Source organism: Erithacus rubecula, assembly GCF_903797595.1.
Source record: "Erithacus rubecula genome assembly, chromosome: 4".
NCBI classification, from domain to species: domain Eukaryota; kingdom Metazoa; phylum Chordata; class Aves; order Passeriformes; family Muscicapidae; genus Erithacus; species Erithacus rubecula.
The window spans coordinates 40,416,577-40,440,288 of record NC_136686.1 but is presented as its reverse complement, the minus strand read 5'-3'; the positions used below and the strand labels follow the sequence as shown (position 1 = coordinate 40,440,288).

Genomic DNA, 23,712 nt, shown 5'->3' with positions numbered 1-23,712 from the left:
TCTAGGATGAAATGCCTTCCCCCACTTTTTCTTATTCACTGAATAAATTCACTGTTGTCTTGTGTCAATGGCTAGATTTAAGCAGCAGTACTGTAGGATTGAACTTTTCCTATATGAGTTAATCGGGTGCTAATTGTGAGTATTTAAATTCTTTACACATCTGAAGGACAAGCCAAAATACAGCTGCCCAGCTGACGGCATAGTTCTAATTGTGAATAGGAGTTGCAAGTCATAGGATGAAACCTGATCCATTTTCCATGTCTGCAGTGAAAATACTTTAAGCTGTTATGTTTGTCTTGTTTAGGCAATTGTCACCTTATTATTGTCATCTTAATTCTGTTTCCTGGGAGCTGTAGTCATTCTTTGCACTATTCAGTGTAATAGGAAAATGATCATAATTTGACTTGCCTATAGAGATTGCTGGCAACAACTGCTATAGCCCAAGAGTATTTGATCAGTGGATTAGATTCTTGGTTAGGTGTTTGTTGTATACATACTTCTACTATGACTTGGTTAAGAGCAAGATACTTATGTAAGGTCAAACTTACTATATCCCAGGCCACATCAGTTATCTTTTGGTACAAAACCAGTGTATCGACAAAAATATTTCTGTGTTTTAATGTCACATCTATTTTAAATGTCATGTTACTGTTCATATAAAGAAGTGCTATAATTTCTATTTTTTTACAGTTTTCAGCACATAAAATTGGAGTCTTTGAAATGATGCTTGTACCCATCATATCATATCACTAAGGATTTTCAGTACTGCTTGAAAACCAGTAACAAACTTCCTATCATTGGTGTGATGAGAGGGAACAGTAGAATTTTTTAGATAAGTCATCTGACATGCTTAATTTGAAGATACGTTTTAGATAATTGAATGTAAAATAACACTCTTATCTGGGAAAGAGCTGCACAAATCAGCTCAAGTAATCTAATGGATTGTTGGTAGTGAAAAAATGAGCTCCAGCTTCTTTTTGTGCTTAGCCATGAACTCCCACCACTTACTTTTTCACTGGCCTTGGCTTTTTACTTACACTACCCCACATCCCGAGATTTGATGTTTATTAATCAAATTTGATGTGAGGAAAAAACTAGTCCAAGAAGGAAAGAAAAGGCAGGGTATTGCTGAAGTTTTCAGTGCATGGGATTGACTGGAGAATAGTCATGTTATATCTACTTTACAAGTAGTGTACCAGTAGTAGGATGGTGCAGCGTATCTGAGAGTGAGGGTGAAAGATGGCAATGGTGTGGTGTGCTGGACAGTCTGGGAAGTGTAACTTACTGTAACAGGAGCTGCTCTTCTGTGGCAGCATATAATGTGATGTAACTTCTGGCTCTTACAGTCATATCCTCCTCTGTGCCAGCTTCAGTGCCCTTCTGACCCCGAACTCAGCTGCTTCAGTCTGTATATATGGAAGAAATCTCTGTGTGCTCATTCCTGTGCCATTCTGCTCATATATACACACCTATGCACCTTGAAAATATTGTTTTCTGGTGTGTGGAAAGAGCTTGGCACAGAGTCAGATGGACACCAGAGGGAGTGGTAATGCTTTGCCAGGGGAAAGTATCAGTATAGCAGCTGCAGTTAATCTGCTTCTTCTGCTATCAGCGACATTTGTCAGTCTTAGCAAATAAAAAAAATAAAAAGTAAGTGAGGGAGAAAAGAAACATTGGTCTTCCATGGAGATTTCTGCAATCTGGGTTTTTATTTATGCTTGAGTCTCAAAGATTATCAAGACTTTTAACAGTGAACAGCTAATCAAGGAAATGTTTGCTTGTTGATTGTTTAATCAAGTAACTTGACTGTGTTTGTAATGAATTATTTGTTTGAAACTATATGGGCATTTGGAGTTTTATTAGTGTAGTACATGACAAACTTCAACAACTAGTGGTGTCTTAAATACCTTTTCATTAGGGAAAATACTGCATTTCTGGGTATCAGTAACAAATGCTATCACTATATTAAAATAAAACAGTGGGATTTATATGGATTTTTTAAAAGATTAGTTCACAGTAAATTGAGTCACAGCTTTATTTTAGCTCTACCTGCCAATTTGTGTGAGTGATATGGTTTCCTAGTCTGTGTTAGGGTTTTGTTTTGGTTTGGTTTTAATTAAAGAAGCCAATCTATGTATGGGATGTATCTTAAAATAATGAGATGTTAGAAAACTTGATAAAAGGTTTCCATGTCATTAAAGGAAAGCCTATGGTCTAAGTCCTTTACCTGGATCCAAATAAAGTATTTTTAGAGGAGTTTAAAGATGATATGTAACTTAATTGACTGCTATTCAAATACTATTTAAGTTTCTGCCATCTTTCAGTTGTATGTTTACTGATTGTATTGTAGTAAAACAGTTAGCATGATCCTTACAAGGCTTTAAGAAATGAGTCTGTGGGAATAAATATGGTTACAATTTTTTTTTTTTTTTAAGCATCATCCCTTCAGTGAAACTGTTATGGCTGTGGCAATTAAAAAGTAAAACAAAGTATTTAAAACCAAAAGCAACTCTTTATCCCTTAGTAACAACAAAAGCCAGTGTAAGCATGTGTCACCTAATGTTATTTGACAAAGTTAGGGGTGAAACCTAGATTGGAATGTAGTGGTGCTTATTATAAACCGGATGGCTCGTCTTCCTACTCCTCCCTCTCTTGCCGGTGCCATGGTCCAGGGCGAATTGCTCTGTAGGTTGCTGATGCAACTCTTTCATAGATTTGCAGACACGGTAAGGTGGAAAATACAAGCTGCTACCCTGCCCCCTCCTGAATTTGTCGATAGAGAAGGGGGGTCTGTGCTGAATTAGCTCATGCTTTGCCTCCACATCTGTGTAGTTTAATTACTGTGTGGGTAGCCTGGCTGATTGGATGAAGGTTGTGCCTCTGCAGCAGTACAGACATCCCTGCGGGGCTGTGGCACCTCCTGTTTGGAAAAACCTCTGGCTCAAGGAAGGAACTTTGTAAGAAACTACAGCTGTATCTATTGTTTCCTGAGTCCATAGGATAAAACTGTAGTAGAAGTTGTAAGTGATGGAATTGGAGAAGGCAAGCTGGCTGCACTCTCTCTGTAGTTAATATTTCATGAATTAGTTTTGTGTTTGTTCAGATAACTTTTAAAGTTATCTGAACTAATATATACTAAGTAGTCCATAAGGTTGCATAAGAAATGTGTGGTACAACACGTGTAATCTGCATAAACCCAAACTATGCCCTTTGCACAGTGTTCAAATGAGTGCTGGTAGGGCCTGTTCTGAGCCTGTAGTGGAGGCTATTGGTTTTGGCAGCCACATAGTAATAGAAATCATCTGGCTCAAGCTGTTACTGTTATGAGGTATTAAGTTACGTTTGTCCCACTTTCCAAATGGTGATGTCAGATGTGCATATAAATAAGCTCTTGAGCCATAGAACTGTTTTCAGGTAAAATTGTCTGTGCTTCCTTGACTGCACAGCTGAAAGCATCAGTGATTCATGAGCTGATTCAGGGGTGCATCAGATGCCTTTCTTTGAGAGTTGCCACGTTTGTCAGCAGGGAGGGGCAAGCAGCTGGGTGGTGATGGCTTCAGTTGTCTGATTTTTATCTACAGCTACAAGTCAGTCAGCACCTTGTGTTAGTTTGCTCAGTCTAAGGATAAACCTCAGGTGAATATCAGACAAATGTACTTTTGTGTGTTTAAGTGCAATGTGCCTAACACTGTAGCACACCTTGATGCCTGCTAAGCATCACAGTTTAAAACCCTGCTAAGAAAGGGCTAATATGATTGTAGCATAGACAAGTCAGAAGTTTTTGGATTTCTTATTCCATGGATTTCTAGGGATAGTGATCAGGTAATAAAAAGAAGTTTGATGCTTTGGAGAAATGTGGATGAAACTTAAATTACATCTTCAGTTTACTTTCATAGTGGAGGCTGAATTCTACGCATGTTTGTAATTAAAACTTTTTACAGAATTTAGGTTGTTCCTTATCCTTTTGTTCGTGAGAGGGCTAATTAGCTAGCCACAGTTCCTTGTTACTAGATTAGCCACAGGCTATTAGTCATAGGCTTTTTTTTATCCTGCCCAGTGTGAGGTCAGACAAATTTGAAGCACTCTTGTAATTGCATTTAACTGTATGTTACAATAGCACACCATATTTTACATCTTTTTTATCATTTCTAGTCTAAAGTATAGTTATTCCTTGTACTTCCTTTTGACATGGTTTTTCCTCACAAAATTTGTTTCACTGATTTATTAATAAAATAACTACTGAAATTTGCCTTTCTGTTGTTCACTGTTTTTTAATGGATGTCAGTATTTCATAATATTGCATCATTTTGATGTATACATAGCTAAAAATAAAACAACTGCCGTTTTAGGACTCTTCATGTACTGTTTCATTCTGCTCATGCTCATCCCTTAGGCAGCAACAGTGCAGGGATGATGTTATCACTGCTATGGCAGGGTTTTTGTTGCGTCATGAAGTTACTGAAGTTGTCTTTTATAATTTCCTAATTTTGGTCAGCAGTTGCAAACCTGAAACGATATATCTTTTCATCATCTTTACACTTCAAACTTTTCAGTTACTTTACTTAAAAAACATCTCAAGTACAATACAAGCTTGTAATCATAGACAGGAAGCTGAAGAAAGGTTTCCAACAATCCTTTTGCCCTCCTCTCCTCTTTTCTGGGGCAAGAGGAAGTATAGAGGGAATATCCTGGCAGATGTTTAAAACAATTACTAGGGAGCAACAGCACAACTGAGAAGTTTCTTAGCTCAATCATGTTCAGTGTGTAAATTCTTATGATGCCATGTGGCAGAAGACTCTGCTGGGGGAATGCAAGATTGAGCAGAATTCCTGGGAAAGGTGAGCAACTGCTGATAAGGATACTGCTGCTGAAGAGGTACTTGTAAAGCTGCATGTGTTTGATTTTACAAAATTTGATAGTCTAGAAAGGCAAGAGATTTGATTAAAGCTACTTGGAATTAGTGTAAGCTTCAATTTTTGCCATCAGTCTTTTTAGTAGCTTTCCAAACCCAAAAAGATTTGGAGATTCATTTGATGAGACATTTTTATCGTGTAGATTTATGTCCAATAAACTACTCCAGCTGAGCAGTATCTAGCTCTTTTAGGCCCTGTGTATATTACTTCATATTATTGTCCTCTTTTACAAATGCCACTTCAAAGCAGAATCACCTACACAAAATTGGCTAGCCTATGGCAAAGCATGATTTTGGTATTACTGCTGGTTTATTGTTTTTATTTTCTTTTCCCTCTCTTCACAGTTTTTATAGTGGAATGGAGCTAGTTCTTAATGTTTAGAGAGCAGTCATTAACAGGGCTGGGGAAGGATAGCCAGGAATATGGTGCTCACCTTCACCTGACTACTCTATTATGCCAGTATAGTAACTTTAAGCAGCTGGGAGGGAAATTAGTAGGCTTTTTCTCCAGCCTTCTCTACATCATCTGTTACAATTTATAATCTTCCCCTGTTTTCTTTGAAAGTAAGTGTCATTTCATTTCTCCTTCACTTCCTTTTGATCTGTACCATACAGAAAAGTTCTGTCTGTGCTTTCTGACAGGGTCAGCTACTGTAGGCACATTGCAGCTAACCATAGAGCCAGTGTGACCTCCCTTCCCTGCCTCTGTGCACGCTGCCAGCAGCTTCTTCCCAAAACCTTCCTTGTCCTCTGCTCTTTGGCTGGCATGTGCTTTATTCTAAGATCTGATTTGCTAAATTTTTAAAATTTGTTTTTTAACTTTGGAAAATGTAATTTTAATTTGTTTTCTGAATGTTCTTTCTCCATTGTTATAACCCTTGTGCATTAAAGAGAGAGTATAGAGCTCTCCCAGTCCCTACTTTAGCTCCTAAATTGGTATCCTCTTTCCACAATATCTCACTGATTTTTATAGTCTCAAGCCTTTTTCTTCATTTTTTTTCATCTTTTCAGATTGTTTTTATGCCTTTCTGTAGCATGACAAAATACTTGTGAGATTTTGTTGGTAGGATTCAACTTGATACACGTAGTTCTAAGGGTACTTCTATTTTCTTTTTAAAAGCAGTCTCTTTTGTGTCATGGCAGCAGGGTGTTGTTTTTTAATCGTGCATGTGTTATAAAAACTAGTTGTCCAGAAATGTAGTTAGTTGCTTGTCCATCTTGCATAAGTTTGTTGTAATTCATCTAGTATTCTCCTGCTCCCAGGTTCTGAAATATTTAATAATTTTTTTGCATTTCTTCCCCAAAGGAAGCTATCCTGAAGAAATGTTTAGGTTACTTGAGGCATGAATTAGAGTCTCTAGTCCATTAAAAAACAAAAAAAGCCCAAAGAACACCCTCCAAACTACCAGACAAGCTCAGTTGCATATTTGGTAGTGAAGACAAAGGGCAACGTGCACAAGTGATGAAAAACTGAATATGGGCTCTGTTCTGTATTCATGTTGGTCAAGCTCAGTGCAGCACACCTTTGTGTAAGGCATGGATTTCAGACTGTTAGGAGAAATGACTGCTAAACTACTTTGGAATCTGACATCAGTTCAACGTGTCCTGGATTATCACTGTACCTCCTCAGCTGGCAGGTACTGCTCCCTCTACAGCCTGCTAACTTGAGGAATCTTGTAAATACGTTGTTGGTGACAGTGCAACATCAGCCATTTTATTTCAAGTGTTAGATAACTTCATAAAACGGTGTCTAAAAATTTAAAACTTAACTTCTCACTGATCATCTTGAGGTAGTTTTTAAAGAAAGTGTTTTATGTGGTTTGTTCCTTATGTCACAGTCTTTCCAGGGGATTGGATGTTGTCACTGGCTTAATGCTTTCTATGCTACTTAAGGATTTACTCTTTTCCCCATCTGTTGCAAAGCATGGCTGTTACATGTGAGCAGAAAATACTGAAGATTTATTTCTGGTTTCTTGTTTGAAATTTATTTCTCAGGAGGTTTGCTCTTCTGTAGAAATTACCTCTTGCTCTTGGTAGAAGATTGCACTGGTGTGAAGAAGATTCTTTAAAATGTGTCCAAAGCTTATCTGACACTGAGATAGCCTGGTTTCAGAATACTGAGTACTTAAACAAAGGGATTAGCACCATATGCTGGTTTTAAACTAGAAACTTAAGTAAAGTGTCTTTTTTTTTTGTAGAAGTACGCATTACCATGTACCTAATTACCATGGTCAGGGACATATTTTACAAAATCAAGTGGCTCAAAGCCAACCTGATGGTAGTAGCTTTTAAAACTATTCAAATTTATGTATAGTATAGAAAGTGCTGAGGTAAGAAATGATAACATCTGGATGATTATTTATAAAAATATTTTTTTACTTGCTCATGTATTGCTTAATACAGATACCATGTGACTTTGTTGCTTTCCATAATGAACTTTCTTCAGTCTTAGAAGTCCCTACTCTGTGTCTCTTGAAAAGGTACATTGTATGTTAATTGCAGGGCATTTATCTTCCCAGAAGTTATTTCCATTCAAAATACTAGAAATACAATAAGCCTTACTGGGTTTACGCAGTATTTGAAAAGGCTGGTTAATCCACAGTGGAGGATCAGGTTTTATCTCCTCTAAACCCCAGACCACCAGCAGGGACTGTGCATACTCCAGGCATTTTCTGGTACTTAATACCTGAATACAGTTGATACTGAGGTGGTTTTTGGTAGCCTTCCTACAAAAGAAAAATTTCTCACCCAATATGCTCCACACTTTTTTAGTATCTATATCTGTTTTATGTAAGATTAGAGTTTGAGGGTTTTATTATGAATTTCACAATAGCATTCTTGTTGAGTAATTTATTAGATTTGTAATTTGTTAAAAGTAGAGCTGTTGGTTTTTGGGGTTTTTTTCATTCTAATACTCCAAAATTCTCTTCCTTCTTCCTTTAAAGCAATTTGCAATGATTATCTTCAGTGCCTGAGATGGATATTTTCCATCAGGAAATCTGATCCTTGGGCTTTATCTGGATTCATAGTGTCCATTTGTTGCCTTTCTTTTATCTTTGTGTACATTCTAAGGGCTTTACATTACACTTATAAAAAGCAAAAAGAAAATGCTTATAAATTCTTCATGATTATTGTGTTGGTTATTCCAAAATGTTTTCTGAAGGAGTGATACTTCATCTGTCATTCTGCTTTCCTCATGCTTCATCAGAATTAGTGTTAAGCTAGAGGCCATCTGTGTAGCATGCAGTGATTCTCTGGTTATATCTATATTAGTGAATTAAGTGTGTCTGAGGCTAATTGACACAACACGGCTCACATCCATAGTCCTAGCCCAAAAACAGGATAGTTATATCCAAAGTTACTTTTGGGAATGGTCCCCTTACCAAGGATGGCTCTCTGACTTGTGCCTTCAAATTGCTTGGAAGGATGCTAATTGGCCTGGACAGAAGTTGTTTCAGGCACTTTTTTAACAGTTTAGTGGTACAGACAGCTCATTTCCATGCACAGAAATGCTCACAGCACTGTTGGTTTTACCAGTATAGATGTGTAACCTCTATGACTTTAGACAGCTAAATCAATATGTTACCTCTTTATCATCATTTCTAAATTTGCACTTGGCTGCATTCTCAGAGTGCACCGGGATACTTTAAACCATATAACTGCATATTTTTAGGTGATCAAAAAATGTTAAATTAGTCATTATTATTGTTATTTTGCTTTCCACGTGGGTTTATTCAAAGCATACAAGTATTTTTGAGTGTTTTTATGAAGGTCCAATTGCATTTGTTTTTCAAACTGATTTTTGGGAAGATTTTGAGATAAAGAAGGTACTTGCTCCCAAGGTGGCTTTTCCCTCTCCACTTGGACCTTGAAGAATTTAAGTTCCTAGTGTGCAGAATCCTGGCAGGATCCTCTTATTCAGATATTTTATTCCATTCTTATTTTTTTCATGAATATTTGATCTCTTTGGTAGAGTGTTCAGCAATTAATTGATGTTCATATTTTTGTTTAATTTACCACATAAATAAGGACATGTAAACTAGTGCATGTACTTTGATTATGTGGTCAGAGTGTGGAATGCAGTTTGGCAAGGAAATTGTAAATAAATTTAATTGCAGGAAAAGACTGGTTTGTGATGAAGGCACAAAGTTGCCAAATCTGTGCAGAAAGTAATGCTGAAATTACAGATAGCTATGTGAGCTGGAAAAATGGCATGGCAGTAAGTTCTTAATAAATGCTTGTCGATTCAATAAACTTAAGAAACAGACTAGAAGGATTTTTATACTGTGTTCTATGTTTCTGGGGTTTTTTTAGTAACTGTTGAATAGCACTGAAAGAAGTATTGTGGAAATGTTTACCATGGTGACTATAGCAATTGCCAAAATCTAGAAAAGCTCTTTCTAGGCTGCTGTTTTCATGAGATTTAGATCTACAATTATTGTGCTGTTGTATAATATCCTTCTAATTACCAGGCTTGCTATGGAACTATTGGCCCTTCTTGTCAAAGCACTGCCAGAATGTACCAAAGACTATGGATTAATAAACAGATGTGGGGAAAGGCCATTTCCAGTAATTAAGAGAGAGTACTTTGACTGTAAATAGTCTGGACTTGACACCTCATTCTAGAAACAGCTGACATGTTTTTTGTCAGTGGTGTTTGATTAGTATCCATAAGCAACATTTCTGTTGGCATACTTATAGTGAAATACATAAGTATGAGGTGTTAAAAAAAAATTAATATTTGCAATTATTTTTTAAAAATTAATATTTTTAAATAGGAGGTGTTACAATTTTTAAAATTAATTATTTTTAAGTTCAAAGAGTATTTTTTCTTATTAGTTCAGTTTGAAAAGTGTGTAATATTCCTAAATTTCAAAAATGTGCAAGATAAGTATTTGTATACAAGGAGTATGCAAGTCTTTGCAGATGAACCAGATTCCAGTTTAGCAAAGTGTTCTGAGTAAGTGTGTAATCATTCATGTGTTGTGGTATGTTGCCAGACTATGCCTTTGTAGGATAAATTTATTCTGCATAGACAAGGTAATACAGTGAGCCATGTTATTTATGATGGTTTGAGAGAAAGTCAAAGAACTAGGAGTTCTTGATGGGATAAATTATTGTTATGGAAATAACTTTGGTGTAGTCCTTAGCAAGTGCAAAATTAAAGAATTTACTCTTTGCATACAAAACCCCCTAGTCAGGTTTCATCTGAAAATAGTAATGAAGTCCCTGACAGTCCAAAAGTAAACTGTTCTTGTCTCTCTCTATTTGTGTGTTTGATAATGGAACTGTGAAACTAAAAAAGAAAAACCAGGGAATCACCTTCTTAATTGTATGTACTACAAGGCTGGCTTGCACCCTGAGTTTGGGAAAAAACCCCAAGACATAATTGCTGTAGGAATTTTATGTTCAGTGAGAACAGCTCTTCAATTTGTACTCTGATAGAATGTTGTGTTGCACTAACAAGTGTTTCTTTCTCCACTTTCTTTTGTGCTGTTGGAACACACCACATACACATAAAAAAGTATTTCTCCAATTTAAATTTCATAATAGTTAAGTAATAGGAGAAGTAATGGTCAAGTGAGGCTATACTTGTTTATAATATGTGTATTTTTCTTCATAGAATAATGAAATATTTGTAGGCTACTTACGTAGGCCAGTTTAACAGCTATTCGTGTTCACCATTATGAAAGTTACACAACTTCATGCACAATACATGTTAAATATATACTTGTGTATTTGCATTAAAATGTCTTCATATTTGTAGTTGCTTGTCTCAGGGAGTACTTTTAGAACATGTGGTCATTAAAAGTGCTTTTGCTTGATTCTAATCTCCGGAGTATCTAATAGAGTTTTGGCTTTGGTATTTGAAAAAATATAAGCTACTATTTCTTAAAGGAAACCCCCAAATTTAAAACATGCTCTAAGTTATCACACTGTGTAGGAATGCCAACTTTGTTCTGATTTTTGTTTAAAATAAGTATGTGTTTTATATATGTGTATTTTTAAATATAATTTCTTGTTAAGTGCACTTACTAGATAAATACATCTGTTGTCAAAACACCACCCGGTTCTAGGATATTTTTGTGAAGAAATCCATATAAACGAATTATTTTTATTTTGGTATTTACCTTGATGCTTCACTTAGTGACCTAATAGTGTTCACTGAAGGCAAGTTTTTGCATTCTGTGCAGGCTCTGTTTTACAAGACACGTTATTTTTAACTAATGCTATGTCAGAAGCTGTATTTAGTTAAAAATGTTATTATTACTGTCAAAATACATTGTACAGTGTAGAGACATTTGTATTGCTGCCAGCTTTGCAGTATACATGAATATTTGAAATTGTTATAGTGGTGTTCATAATGTGTTATGGGTATTTGGGATTTCGGTAATGGCCTGAAATAAGTGGCTGGTGTGGGCAGTAGTTTATTGTGACTATGCTATGGGCACCCCACACAATGTTTAGTTAAAATTTCCTTCATGGGCCTACAGGAGTTCCTAACCATCTGTATTAGTGCATCTTTGCTATTCAGATACTCTTGTGTTCAGGCACTGTGGAGAAATCTGGGCAGTACTGTAGAGTATTTCTCAAAATAGATTAACTTTGAGGTTTTTCAAGAATTTGTGAAAATGTCATGGAGATAATAACAAATCTAGAGGGTTCTGATGTTGTGCTTGAAGAGCTAAACTCAGACTGCAGTTATACTTGAGATTTGATGAGCTGTCATCCTAGATGGAAACAGAGTGACTGTAGTATTAGTAAGAAGAATACGTCTGGGAATTGCCTTTGTTGAAAAGATGAAGACTGGAGAATTAATACTGTTAGCAATTGTACAGCTCAAATATTCCTGGATGTGAAGCCCAGCAGGTCTGATGAAGCAGCCACTGAAGCAGTAAGAGGTGATGCTGGATTTGTTTTGTTTTTGGTAAACAGTGAGAATGCAGTAGAAGAGTTAGTCCTGTAAAAGAAGTTTGGACCTCAGCTGTGGATCACTGTGGAGTTCATTTAAAGAAAATAGAAAAATAAATGAAGCTTACATAGCATGTATTTATCTAGAATCTGTTGGAGTTGCTGGTAGTGCACTACCAGTCTTCAGAGACTGATGCCATCCTCCAGCCACCTCAGTCTTTGGAAACTGCACTCCAGCATAAGCACTTTATTTGGCTGTGTCTTTTATTATTTCCCTTCTAAGCTGGAGCATTATTAGTATGAAAACATAAAATAGTATCTTAATTTCTTTCCTCTCAGCATTCCTGTAGATACTAAAAAGGTATTTTCATTGACTCGAATAATTTTTTTCTTTGAAGCATTGAATCTTTTTATTCTTGTAATGTCTAACAAAGTGAAACTTGGAGGGTTGCTGATGTTCATAGCTTCTACACTTCTTTCAACAAAGATTAACAAAGATTGCATTAGAAAAGATTCAGAACATCATAAAGGCATTTCTTTGGATTTCCTCTGTTTGCAAAGGTTTCTTGGTAGGATAAGAATTTTATAGCCAAATTTCAAGCTACAAATTAGACCATCTATCATGTAGTCCTATGTTAGAAAAGTTTAATACATTTAAATGCAATTATAGTTTGTATGTGATTATGTATAAAGGGCTTGGGCTCTTTAATCTGCACAGGATTCTGAGTTTGCTCACAATTCTCTTGAAGTGTGACAGAATCTGTCAGGGTGGAGGCTGGATGGTAGAACCCCTGGTATGGTGTGTATGGTCTGATGGGCCCACATGGTGCTTCATTCCAAACAGGGCAGCACAGGCTGGTTGGGACAGTGTCCTGCCTGCACTCTGCCACGTGTTCGAAAAACACAGCTGTTGGAGTTTTGTATTCATCTGGCAAGCTGGCCAAGTACAGCATTAAGAGTCTTGATTTATCAGCCTGTCCTATTAGGTGGTCACAATAAACCAGATATCAAACAAATAATGCTGAGAATCAATGTGTGCAATGTTTCACTGGAAGCCTTATGTGAGATAGTCTTTCTGAGATAGACAAGGTGAAGATGAAAAATGCAAATGTGGTTTTTGAGCTGCAAGCATCAGTTGTGACAATGATTGTGTTTAACTGTTGAATTGGAATTCATGGTGCCCTCAGGGTCAGGGAAAAAAATAAAACAACCTGAAAAGATTGCTGATGACACTAGCAGAACACTCAGATATTAAATCAAATTTGAGGCACTTTGTTGGTGTAGCTAAACATTTGAGCAGAGCCTTGTAGCAGGTTGTTGTGTTCGCCATTTTCAGATAATACTTAGGACAAATTTTGGGACAGGAATTTAGTAAGTGAACATCTGTGAGATGAGTAAATGAGTGTACATTACTTGGGGCAGCTGCAGCAGCAGCTTTGTTAAGTTCTAAGCAGGAGTTTCATTGCAGTGTGTGGCACCAGTGTGCTGTGTGTGCCAGCAGCAGCAGAGTCAAGCTTAAATGCTTTAGCCCTACTGTGGGATTAAAATACTGTCTGCTTTAGGCTTCATAAATGGATTGGATTTTCAAGTAAGCGTATCAGGCATAGATTCAAGTTACAGGACTGCAGTGGATTTTCTATTAAAGATGGTAACTTTTTGAAAAGGTTGCAGCTTTTGTTTGGTACCACAAGTTTGCAAGTTTTCAAGTGTTAGTCCTTGAGTCTAGAGCAAGAGTCATGTCGAATTGGGAGCAAAGAGAATTGATACGCATCAATTCTCACTTAAGATAATTCAGATTGGAATATTCAGTAGTGTGAAGTCCTTATTACAGTCAGGATTTTGTCTCATGATTATCTAGGATGTTGATGCTAATAGTGTCACAAAGAGGGAGAGGGGGTACAAGTAAATGAGCGGGAAGAGCGTGTCTGTCTTGCATCGTAAGAGGTGTTGAGGCAAACGGAAATGTGCAAGGTCATGTCGTCAGTCCCCCACTGGTAGTGCTGTTAGAAAGACAGATAGTTTCAAGGAAGGTGAGGTGGAGTGCTGTGGTAGAAATGGTACCTGCTTGCTCTTCAGCTGAGTACAAAGATGAGGAGGGAGCTGATAATTGGATTGTGGTAGTTCACGTCTGCACATATTATGTTTTGCCAGACATTGGCGCAATATATATTTGGCACATTTATTGTGTCTTGGTAAAGGGAGCCAAAATACCCAAATGAGCCAGATGTTTTATACTGTTGCATGAACCAGTTTCTGGTATACTCTGAAGCCATTCAGGGCTGCTGTTGATAGTAAATTATACATGCCCCTAGATGTACCTAGTGTAGGCTTCTCTTTGTTAGTATTTTTTTTCCCAAATATCTGAAAACAAGACTAAAAATTGGTGGGCTGAATAAAAACCTGTGTTGTTACTAAATAAGTGTTTTTCATGGCCAAAAATATTACTTGTCTTTGTAAAACTTTTTTCTCACAGACTTGAATGCAACAAAGTGACTTATCTCTATCAGAGGAACAGATGTGTAATATATTAATTTGATTTTCAAAGGGATACGATCTTTTGATTTCCAAATCAAGAGATCCTTAAAGTAATTAAATTTTCAGGAAAATTTTAAATCACTTGTCCTTCAAAAGTAGCCAGTCTGCACATATTTGTCTCTGGTTGCCCATGTATTTTCCTATTTTTCAATACTTGGCATATTCTCTTGCTCTAGCTATTTACCAGAGGTATGTACGTCTGTGGTTTTTGTTGTTTATGGGGAGCAGTGGTGGTGTTGGTTTTGTTTGGGCTGTGTAGCTTTTTTAAAATGTATTGATTGTTCCATTTATTTCTTTATTTTATTTAAGTTAAGCCACTCTGAACAGAGTAGTGATCCAAGCTGAAAGGCCAGGAGAGGCTGTAAATGGATTTCATTGCATTTCAGTTTCTTGAATATTTTGGCTCTTATGTCCGGTGGCTAACACCGTTTCAGGGTGCCATACTAACAGTGTGGAGCATTTCTCTACATGTGTACTTATGGCAGGTTTCCTTATTACTCCATCTTCACCAAGGCTTCAACATAGTACTTAAGTGGGCTTTTTAAAAGACTTGTATTAAACTTTTCTGTCCCATATATATTGTTTGTTTCATTAGTAATTTAATTCTGGTATTTCATTATGTTAATTGCTTTAATTCTTTTTAGTACATACTAGCTGCATCTTTCTTTGTCAGGACCTAATTGTTGAGTTGGTATTGAAACTAAAAAAGAAGTTTAGAAGATTGTTATTGTTGATGTATATGAGCTGTGACTTTGTGAAATTAAGGAAGCATTGTGAATTCCTGAAAATCTTTTTCTGTGATCAAAGCATACCTGTCTAGCCTGTAACTACAGATCGAAGTTGTTTTGAAACATGAAATTAGCCATTGCAGCTGATCATAACATATGAGCAGTTGCAAAACTGTTTTTCAGGAGTAGAAAAGCTCTGTTTATTATTTTTAAATTTCTTGTATATTTAGAGCAAGAAGTGATTTTATGCTAAACTGTTCTGGTGTTTGCATAGTAGCTGTATGCCAGACTGTTGAGATTAGAATTTAAGACTAGTAAAGCTCATGTACAAGCTAATTTGCAAAGCATCTTCTCTACACTGAAATTTCAGGCCATGCATTCTCTCTGCAGGAAACAAGGAATATTTGGAGGATTGAGCTCTGTAAAACTGTCTGTAAACAGTTGGTACTTATGTAGCATAAAGGAATCATACTGAAGAGTCTATTACAGTCTGGTTGTTATAGTTGAAATTTAGTATTACAGTGCTGTTACACTTAATGGATTGGCAAATAGTGCAGCATCCTCCTCAATACTTAGGAGTGTCTTAAAGAGAATAAATTGTTTATTTTAGAGGTGAGGAACATATTTCTGTTGTTTGGTTTGAGGTTTGGGATTTTCTCAGGGTGAGGGGAAGGCAGGGTTTGTAACCGATGCTTTGGGATTATTGAGGCCTTTATTTTGTTTTATTTTTGACTTTTCCTTTGCAAACTTGAGAGTTTGGGGGGAGATAAGAAAGGAGGATTCTTTTTTGAAGTGGCGGAACTCAGGTAAATTGAATAACAACATAAAGAGCTCAGAATTTAGTAAAGTGCCGTGTGTACCTAAATTTTTTTCAGAGAGGGAAGAAAGGAAGTAGTTTCTTGAACTTTGAGACTTTCTGTGTTCAGCAGACTGTTTTAACACATTTTAATAAAGTAAATATCAACAGAGGAGAATATCTAGGATATTCATACTGTTCAGCTTGGCTGGGACATGACTTCAGTAAAAAGCGTAAGGTTAACTATGTATGTTCCACAGAACACTGTGGAACAACATTAATTGTTTTATGATATATACAGGGTTTTATTTTTTTTGGTTTTTTTTTTTAATGCTTGTGTAGCTATTCTCTCTTCATAGAATGGACAACTCCAGAATAATTTGCAGATTGTATTTTGAGTACCGTATGTGTTTCTGTATAGAGATTTTCACTTCATCTTATTAAATGTTCTTATGAAATTTTATTTCTATTATGAAACTGTTTTAAGCTCAAGCTTTGACTCACACCAACAAATAAGAGGAAATCAGCTCTAGCCCCAGCATTTATTAGTCAAACTACAGCAGTGTAGCTTCTGCCAGTGTGGAAATGGTACATGTGGCATCCTTGGCTATGCACACCTGCTGTTTTCCCCTGCACCAGATCTAGTATTCATCTGACCCCTGCTCAGTTTGAAAAATGACTGGAAAGCTGATGTAGAATCCTGCTTTTCTGAATGAGCTCTTTAAAGAGTGAGTGATCGGACGGAAAAAGGGAAGTTCAAGCTGTCTTTGAATTGCTCCTTTTGGTCTTGACCATAAATGCACAAGCTCTGTTAATTAAAATTGATTGGATTACAGATTTCATTCATCTGGATATAAGATGTAAGCTAAAGGAAATGTGTGGGATAAAAGGGTTAGGAAATGTAGGGGAGGAGAAAACTTAGGATTTTGATTTTAGAACAGTGTTGAGTTATGACTTTAAAGAGGTATAAACAATTATAGAAAGTTTTACTTTCTTTGCAGGTACTCAGTTGAAACTTAATCACATAAATGAGTGTTTTTAGTTTAAAGATAGAAGCAACCATATTTAAGTGTGTTTTTTAGTCTTTTAAAAACTGTAAAAGCAAGTGATTGTGCAGGGAAGATTTTTGCTGACTCCTTAACTCACTCAAGAGTTTATGTAATAAGGATGGGGCTATGGCAGTGGTTCATGCAACAATAACATATGCAGTACTTGGAATATCCTGAACTCTAGTCAGCCATGAATGGTATTTGCATGTGATACAGTACAGTGGAATTTGCCTTACTGACTCTGATATCTTACATTTCTTCTGAAATGCACCCTTTTATTAAGAAAAAATGTGTTTGCTAACATGTTAAAGGTGTGGTTATGTCATTGATACCTCACTTCATGAAATAATTACTAATTTAAAAAACGTGAAATATTCCTCAGAGGTCAGTGGGAATACTGTTTCTTTAAAATCTTTCTGGTTTACTATGAGCTAGTTATCAGTGTCTACTGACAAAAAATATACAAAAGCTTATGCATATAGTAAATATTTCAATATGTACAGAGATAAATGTTTAAAATTGCTTTCTGATTTTACAGTATTTTTATTATGATTTCATTGAGTTGGTGTTGTCATTTTTCAGCAAAATTAAAATCTGTAAATGTAGGCAGTTTTGATCTTGACTTAATTTCATGAAGGGTTTTCAACTACATATCACTGAGAATTTAAGGCTACACTGGGTATTGTAAATTGACTTCATATATTGTAGAAAGTTCTGAAAATTGCATTTTAATGCTTAATTAACTATCATTGAGAAAATTAATTCACCATGCTGCTTGACTGTTTGCCTTTATACATATAAACTGCTGTGCTGAAGGTCCATTTTTTGTACAGTATATCAGCTTTTGTTTTTTTTTCAAAAGGATTCAGAGGGATTTCTAGTAGTTATTAGCTGCAGCTATGGCTCTCAGGTTTTGATCCTGAATTGCTGCTCTTGGTATGCCTGAAATCTCTTACTCTTGTGTAGTTGTAGGACCCAGTGTACAGTTTCTCTTTAAACAAGGCAAAAAGAAATAAGTATTTTTCTGGACTTGACCTTGGTATATGTGCACAGAGTAGCTTTTATGATGCTTTCACCTACAGCGTTATTTTGGTTGGTAAAAACTGATTTGGGAAAAACAGGCTTAGTCACAAAGGGAAGCAATTTGTTGCAATGTATCGAAGTATCATTGTAGAAAAATTTGGTATCTAAAGCAGTAATTACATATACCTACATTTTCTCTTTTACCTGTTGTCAGTCTGACTCAATTTTTTGTTTTTTTTTTTGCACTTTGATTATTGTTTCCAGTAAACCTCCATGTTTCTGATTGCTTCCTTTGGCAGTTCTGTTTTTGGAATGAATTATTTAGCTGTACTAAAATAAGTTTTTAAATAATTTTATTTCAGTTATCTAGAAAAGTATGAAAAAGTCCATCATTTTGGGGAGGAGGATGATGAGGTACAACCAGGCAATCCAAAGCCACAACTTCCTATTGGTGCAATTCCAACTTCCTATAACTACCAGCAACACAGCGTGTCAGGTAAATTATTGGGGGTAAAAGTGTTATTTTCATGTGTGTGGGTGCATATTTTTTTTTGACAGGCTACAGAAATAGTGCATAAATAAATTTGGAATATTACGAAACCCATCAAATCTGTAGGACAATCAAATGGTTAGTTTCATACACTCAAAAACCTTTCCACTGTGAACCACAACTAAACAAATACTAAAATCCATAAGTTTTTTCTCTTCTTTACAAATATTATCCTTGCTAATTAGTAGAGTTGTGTAGTTATTTATCTTGAAAAAAATTACATTGAAAATTTGCTGTGTGTTTCTTTCAATCTCTCATTTCGCCACAGAGTCAAATATCTGAATTGAGCCTACAATTAGCTAAGCTTTAAATCAGACACAGGTGGGCTTTGTTTAATGGATGTGTAATTTGTTGTATAGAAATTGACTTCAAATAATATTACAGCTCCATTCTGCTTTAATTCAAGCTTATGTTTTGTAAGCTTTTTTTGGGAGTGCTGCAGTGTTGCATTCTGGAGGTGGCAAAGGAACTGATATGTGACTGGAAAGGTACACAGCAAAGTGGAATGAGTTCCACATTTTGGTCAGACAAAAATACATTGAATACTGTAGAAATGTGTTAAAAACTTTAATGAATTATAAACAAACTTTTGAAAAATTCTTACTTACAGTAATATTGCTTAATGTATCATTTCAAGATTAATGGATGTAGCTATGAAAATGTTGTTTGTTTTTTTTGCTATTTAGATTATCTTCGTCAAAGCTATGGGCTGTCTATGGACTTAAACTCACCAAATGACTATAATAAGTTGGTGCTTTCACTGTTATCTGGACTCCCAAATGAAGTGGATTTTGCAATTAATGTGTGCACTCTTCTTTCAAATGAAAGCAAGCATGTTATGCAGCTTGAAAAAGACCCTAAAATCATCACTTTACTGCTTGCAAATGCTGGCGTGTTTGATGACAGTAAGTATGTGACAACATTTTTGCAACAGAAAGAGTCCATACTGGTTGTAACATCTTTCACAACTCATGATAATTAAAATGTTAATAACTTACTTCACAGTAATATATCTAGTTTTTCTCTTTACCGTGTCCATGATTGCAGGTTTTATCAGATGTTACAAATACCTTTTAAGTTAGGTAATTGAAAAATGTATTTAATGGGTTAGTGAAAAGTAAGAATTAGTTTTTTGATAGTAAAGTTCAGTTGTTCAGGATGCTAAATTTACAGCATTGTATTTCCATCTGCTTATAGTGTATTACTATTTATTTTTGCATTTGTAGGACCATGCTGACTTTTCATAGTTCTTTTTTAATGGCAGTTGCAGATTTAAAAATTAAGAAAATGTAGTCTGAAAACAATGACTTGATACGGTCCTGATACTTCACTACACATTCTACTGTATTAAAATTCAGATTATAAAAATTCAAAGGAGAAAAGTTTTAATCTGATTTTCAGAATTACTTAATGTGTTAGCACATAAATTTCTAAAGAGAGTTGATTCCATCAAAAGTATGTTAAATAAATAAATTCTGCACATTTTTTTCAGTGTGAAAAAATGCCTCCATGCCTAATTATTCCTTGTTAATGGCTTCCTGTCAAGAGAGGAGCAAAACTTAAGTTAACCTAAACTATTGTAAAATCGTAACAGCATAGCTTGGGGTGGTGAAGAGGAAGTGTTTGCCAAGTTTATGTGCTGGGAGGGTTTCTTTTGGTTTTGTTTGGTTGTTTTGAGTTCTTGTTTTTGTTTGTTTGTGGTTAGCTGATATGTTTGTTGTATTGAGTTGTTTGGTTCTGTGGGTTTCTTTTGTTTGGCTAGTTGTTGGGGTTTTTCTTTGGGTTTTTTTTTTTTTTAATACTGGAATTCAGAAATTACCCTCATAAAAATTGCTCAAATAAGCCTTTTCAGCCAAGCATAATTAAGTTTGTTAATATAGACAGTCATATCTGTTTGAGTATAAATCTACTTTGCATGTGCAAGCATAAATGTGGTATGATATGTCAAAGATTCTGTTTCCAAATTCTGGGGAAGAACCAGTGTTAGCCATTGTATATGATTTAGTTGTTTTTTTTAATCATTGGCATTTTTGCATAATGATTTGTATCTTTCCTCTTCTCCCCCCAATATTGCATTAGTGTCCTCCAGCTTCTCTCTTGCTTTTTCAATTTGTACATTTTTCAGTGTCCTTCAGATATGGTTAGACCTTGATCATTTAGTGTTTGTATCTAGTCCAGTCACAAGAACTTTCAAAGGAAAATATTTGAAAGGAAGCTCAAAGGAAACTTAGTCCTCCATATGATTCCAGAATGTTTGCTCTCTAGATTTTTGAGACTACTATCACTCCCCTGATCTTTTGATGAAACTTTATTGATTCAGGAATTTGCACATAATTTAATTGAATTTTATGTTGCTATTTACAGAATTTTTTTTTTATGTTGTAGGGGTAGACAGTTTTTGAGGAACAGGTTTATTCCATAGCTCATCAGTAGTGTTTTTAGAAAAATATTTGAGGTGAAGCTGAGAGGAGTGGTGAGCATGTAATGAACTCATTCTTTTCATTCCCTGGGAAAAATTCATTTTTATATTACATGATTGTCTTCTTCTGAATAAATCCAGGGAAATGTCCTAGCAGCATTAGGAGGACTAATTGGGACAGATGAGGGAAAGGCACAGCAGGGGTATGTTTACTTACTTTTGAAGCATGAAACTTGAATTTTAAATACTTATATAGTTTTATAGTATAAATAATAAAGGTAAATCTGCTAGGTTTAATGATTAAATGTATTCTCTAATTAGTAAATTCAGACATTATGAACAAACATTATTATGTCATAATAATTTCAGGTGGCAATAAAAAATAGCTGATAAACTTCATTTAATACAAGTTTTAGATTTTTCTTGCCTATAATTAAGGTTTTATAATTGTTATTACTCATAGTGAAGTGTTTCCAGGTAAAATATGTCATCAGCTTCCCTCCCATGCCCTCCTAAACTTCATGATACAGTTGGGTTGCAGGTCATGGGGCAGCCCCAGGGGCTTGGGGGTTTTATAGTACATTCAGCTTGGAGAGCTGCAAGGCCTTGGTTTGCATTCTGTGAATTGAAAGCTGATGTGCTCTTGGAATTGAGATTTGTAGCATGTTTTAAAAAATCAGAAAATATGATGAAACAAAATGTTTAACTTAAATGTGTTATTAGTTCACTGTAGAACTATTGCAAGACAGTTTATTTTTGGTTTGACTCAACATTTGAATCAAATAGACCGAGTCTTAGCTGCTTTCAGGGAGTGCTGATTACAAAAGCTGTGGTAGTGGCTCCATCAAACCATCAAACAGCCAAGAACATCCATTACTGGTCTTGATTATATTTAGTTTGAATTGAATGCTGTCACAATCTTATTACTGTTAGTTTTTTTTAGTAAACATAAGTGGGAATTTGTTTAATTACTGCAGTAGTATTTGTTTTTTACAGAGTGCACACGGAAAACTGTTCTTGATGTGGGGTGGAAATAGAGTAGTCATCTTGACTTTTGGAAAAGAGTTCTGGAAAAATGTTCTCTGTGGTTTTTTTTACAGGATTCACAAACTAGCCTTTCCTTATGAACTCCTTACTCTCAATTTAAACTATTAAACTGCAGTAGCTATTAATTAAATGACAATAGATATTTCAGCTGATTTATGCAGTATTTTTTAAGATGAAAAGGGAATGCTGGAAGAGTCTATAGTGTTCTTGAATCTTTAGTTTATGGATTAATAAAAAATGTTCCTTTCTCTTATTTTACTAAATTATGCTTTTTGTGCTTAAAGCTTTAGGATCATTTTCTGCTGTATTTGGAGACGAGTGGAAGGAGAAAACCGATAGAGATTTTGTTAAGGTAATTTAAAAATTACAAAAATAATTTTGTACTGCATATAATGGCTATCAAATCCTTTAAAAAGATTGAAAATTCCAAGATGTCCTTAAAATGTCCTTAAAATTACTCTCAACTTCATTCCTTTGCTTTAAATATAATAGGACACTATGTTACAGTTGTCATAAAATGTTCAGATATATAGGAAGAAGTGTGTTAAGAAAAAATAGGTATAGGCAAATGAACAAAGGTTTCCATGTTTCTTCTTATAGGGAAATTAATGTCTGAAGAAAAGGAATATTGGGGAACATATTTACCAGGAGGCAGCAATGCTGTTTTAGGTTTTGTTTTAAACTGTGATGATGAATGTAAAGAAACACTGTGGATTATAAAAATTAAGATCATAGCATAAGAAGCATATGAAAAATATTCTAATAGGTTAGCAATGTTGAAGGTTTGTTTCAGTTAACTGTTCTTGCAGAAGGCTTTTTTTAATCTTTCCACTAGAGGGCATGAGCTACTGTACAAGCAGTGTGAAATTAAGTTAAAAATAGAACTAAAGTTTCTTTGTACAAATGGTTATTTATTATAGATGAACCTTTTTAGGTAAATAAGAGTGTGAATTATAGCTGAAAGAGATTCGATATTTCAGCATATTTACAATGATATGCAATTTCCTAGAGTTGAATTACAGGTGATGATTTTGTGTCTACAAGAAAGCAAGATTTAAATATATTTGGATACCTTATGCTTTTTATTAAATAAAAAGGTGAAGAGATAATCTTCTGAGTTCCTTATAAAGCCAGGTTTCTGTTCAATTCCATAATTGTTTCATATACTGAAATACCTCGCTCAGTATTACAGAACAATATTTCTTGGGGGGCTTTCATAATTTATATTTTGTTTTATTTTTTTGCAACTTAGTTTGGGAACAATCTGGACCATAGCAGTTTTAGTTAATTGATAAGTGTTGTTGAAATACCAGTGTAGAAATTCCCTAGTTGAAATTTCATAAGTAAACTTAAAACCAAGAAAGCTAAGTTGTCATATTTGTGAGTATATGAACTTTAAAGTGTGTTACATATGTGCCAAATTTAAGTGAAAAAAATTAATGTTTCATGATCTTCAAAATTTCCCTTTTCCACTGAAAAAGTATGTCCACAGAAGTACTGTGAGTTGTTTGTTTGTTTGGTTTGTTTGTTTGAAGCACTTAGCACTGCTGTGTTGATTTCACCCTAAGCTGTCACAGGCTGTTGCTGATATAGACCAGCAACAAGCACCATTTCTAGATCTGTAAACATCTGAAATTACATTCTAATTTATTACATAGTCATTAATTATATAAATTCAAGTAATTGTTAAAAGGACAGGTGGTTCTTATAAATGGTTGTTATAAAAGGTTTAAGTAGATTC

At 35.2% G+C, this 23,712-nt stretch overlaps 1 protein-coding gene across 1 annotated transcript in view; it reads left to right on the top strand.

Annotated features, from left to right (window-relative positions):
* ARID2 (AT-rich interaction domain 2) overlaps positions 1-23,712 on the top strand; it is a 92,639-nt gene that overhangs the window by 34,922 nt on the left and 34,005 nt on the right. Inside the window, exons 4-6 of the mRNA XM_079303696.1 lie at positions 18,318-18,451; positions 19,192-19,410; positions 22,256-22,323. Coding sequence (XP_079159822.1) covers positions 18,318-18,451; positions 19,192-19,410; positions 22,256-22,323 — 421 coding nt within the window. The remainder of the gene's footprint in view (positions 1-18,317; positions 18,452-19,191; positions 19,411-22,255; positions 22,324-23,712) is intronic.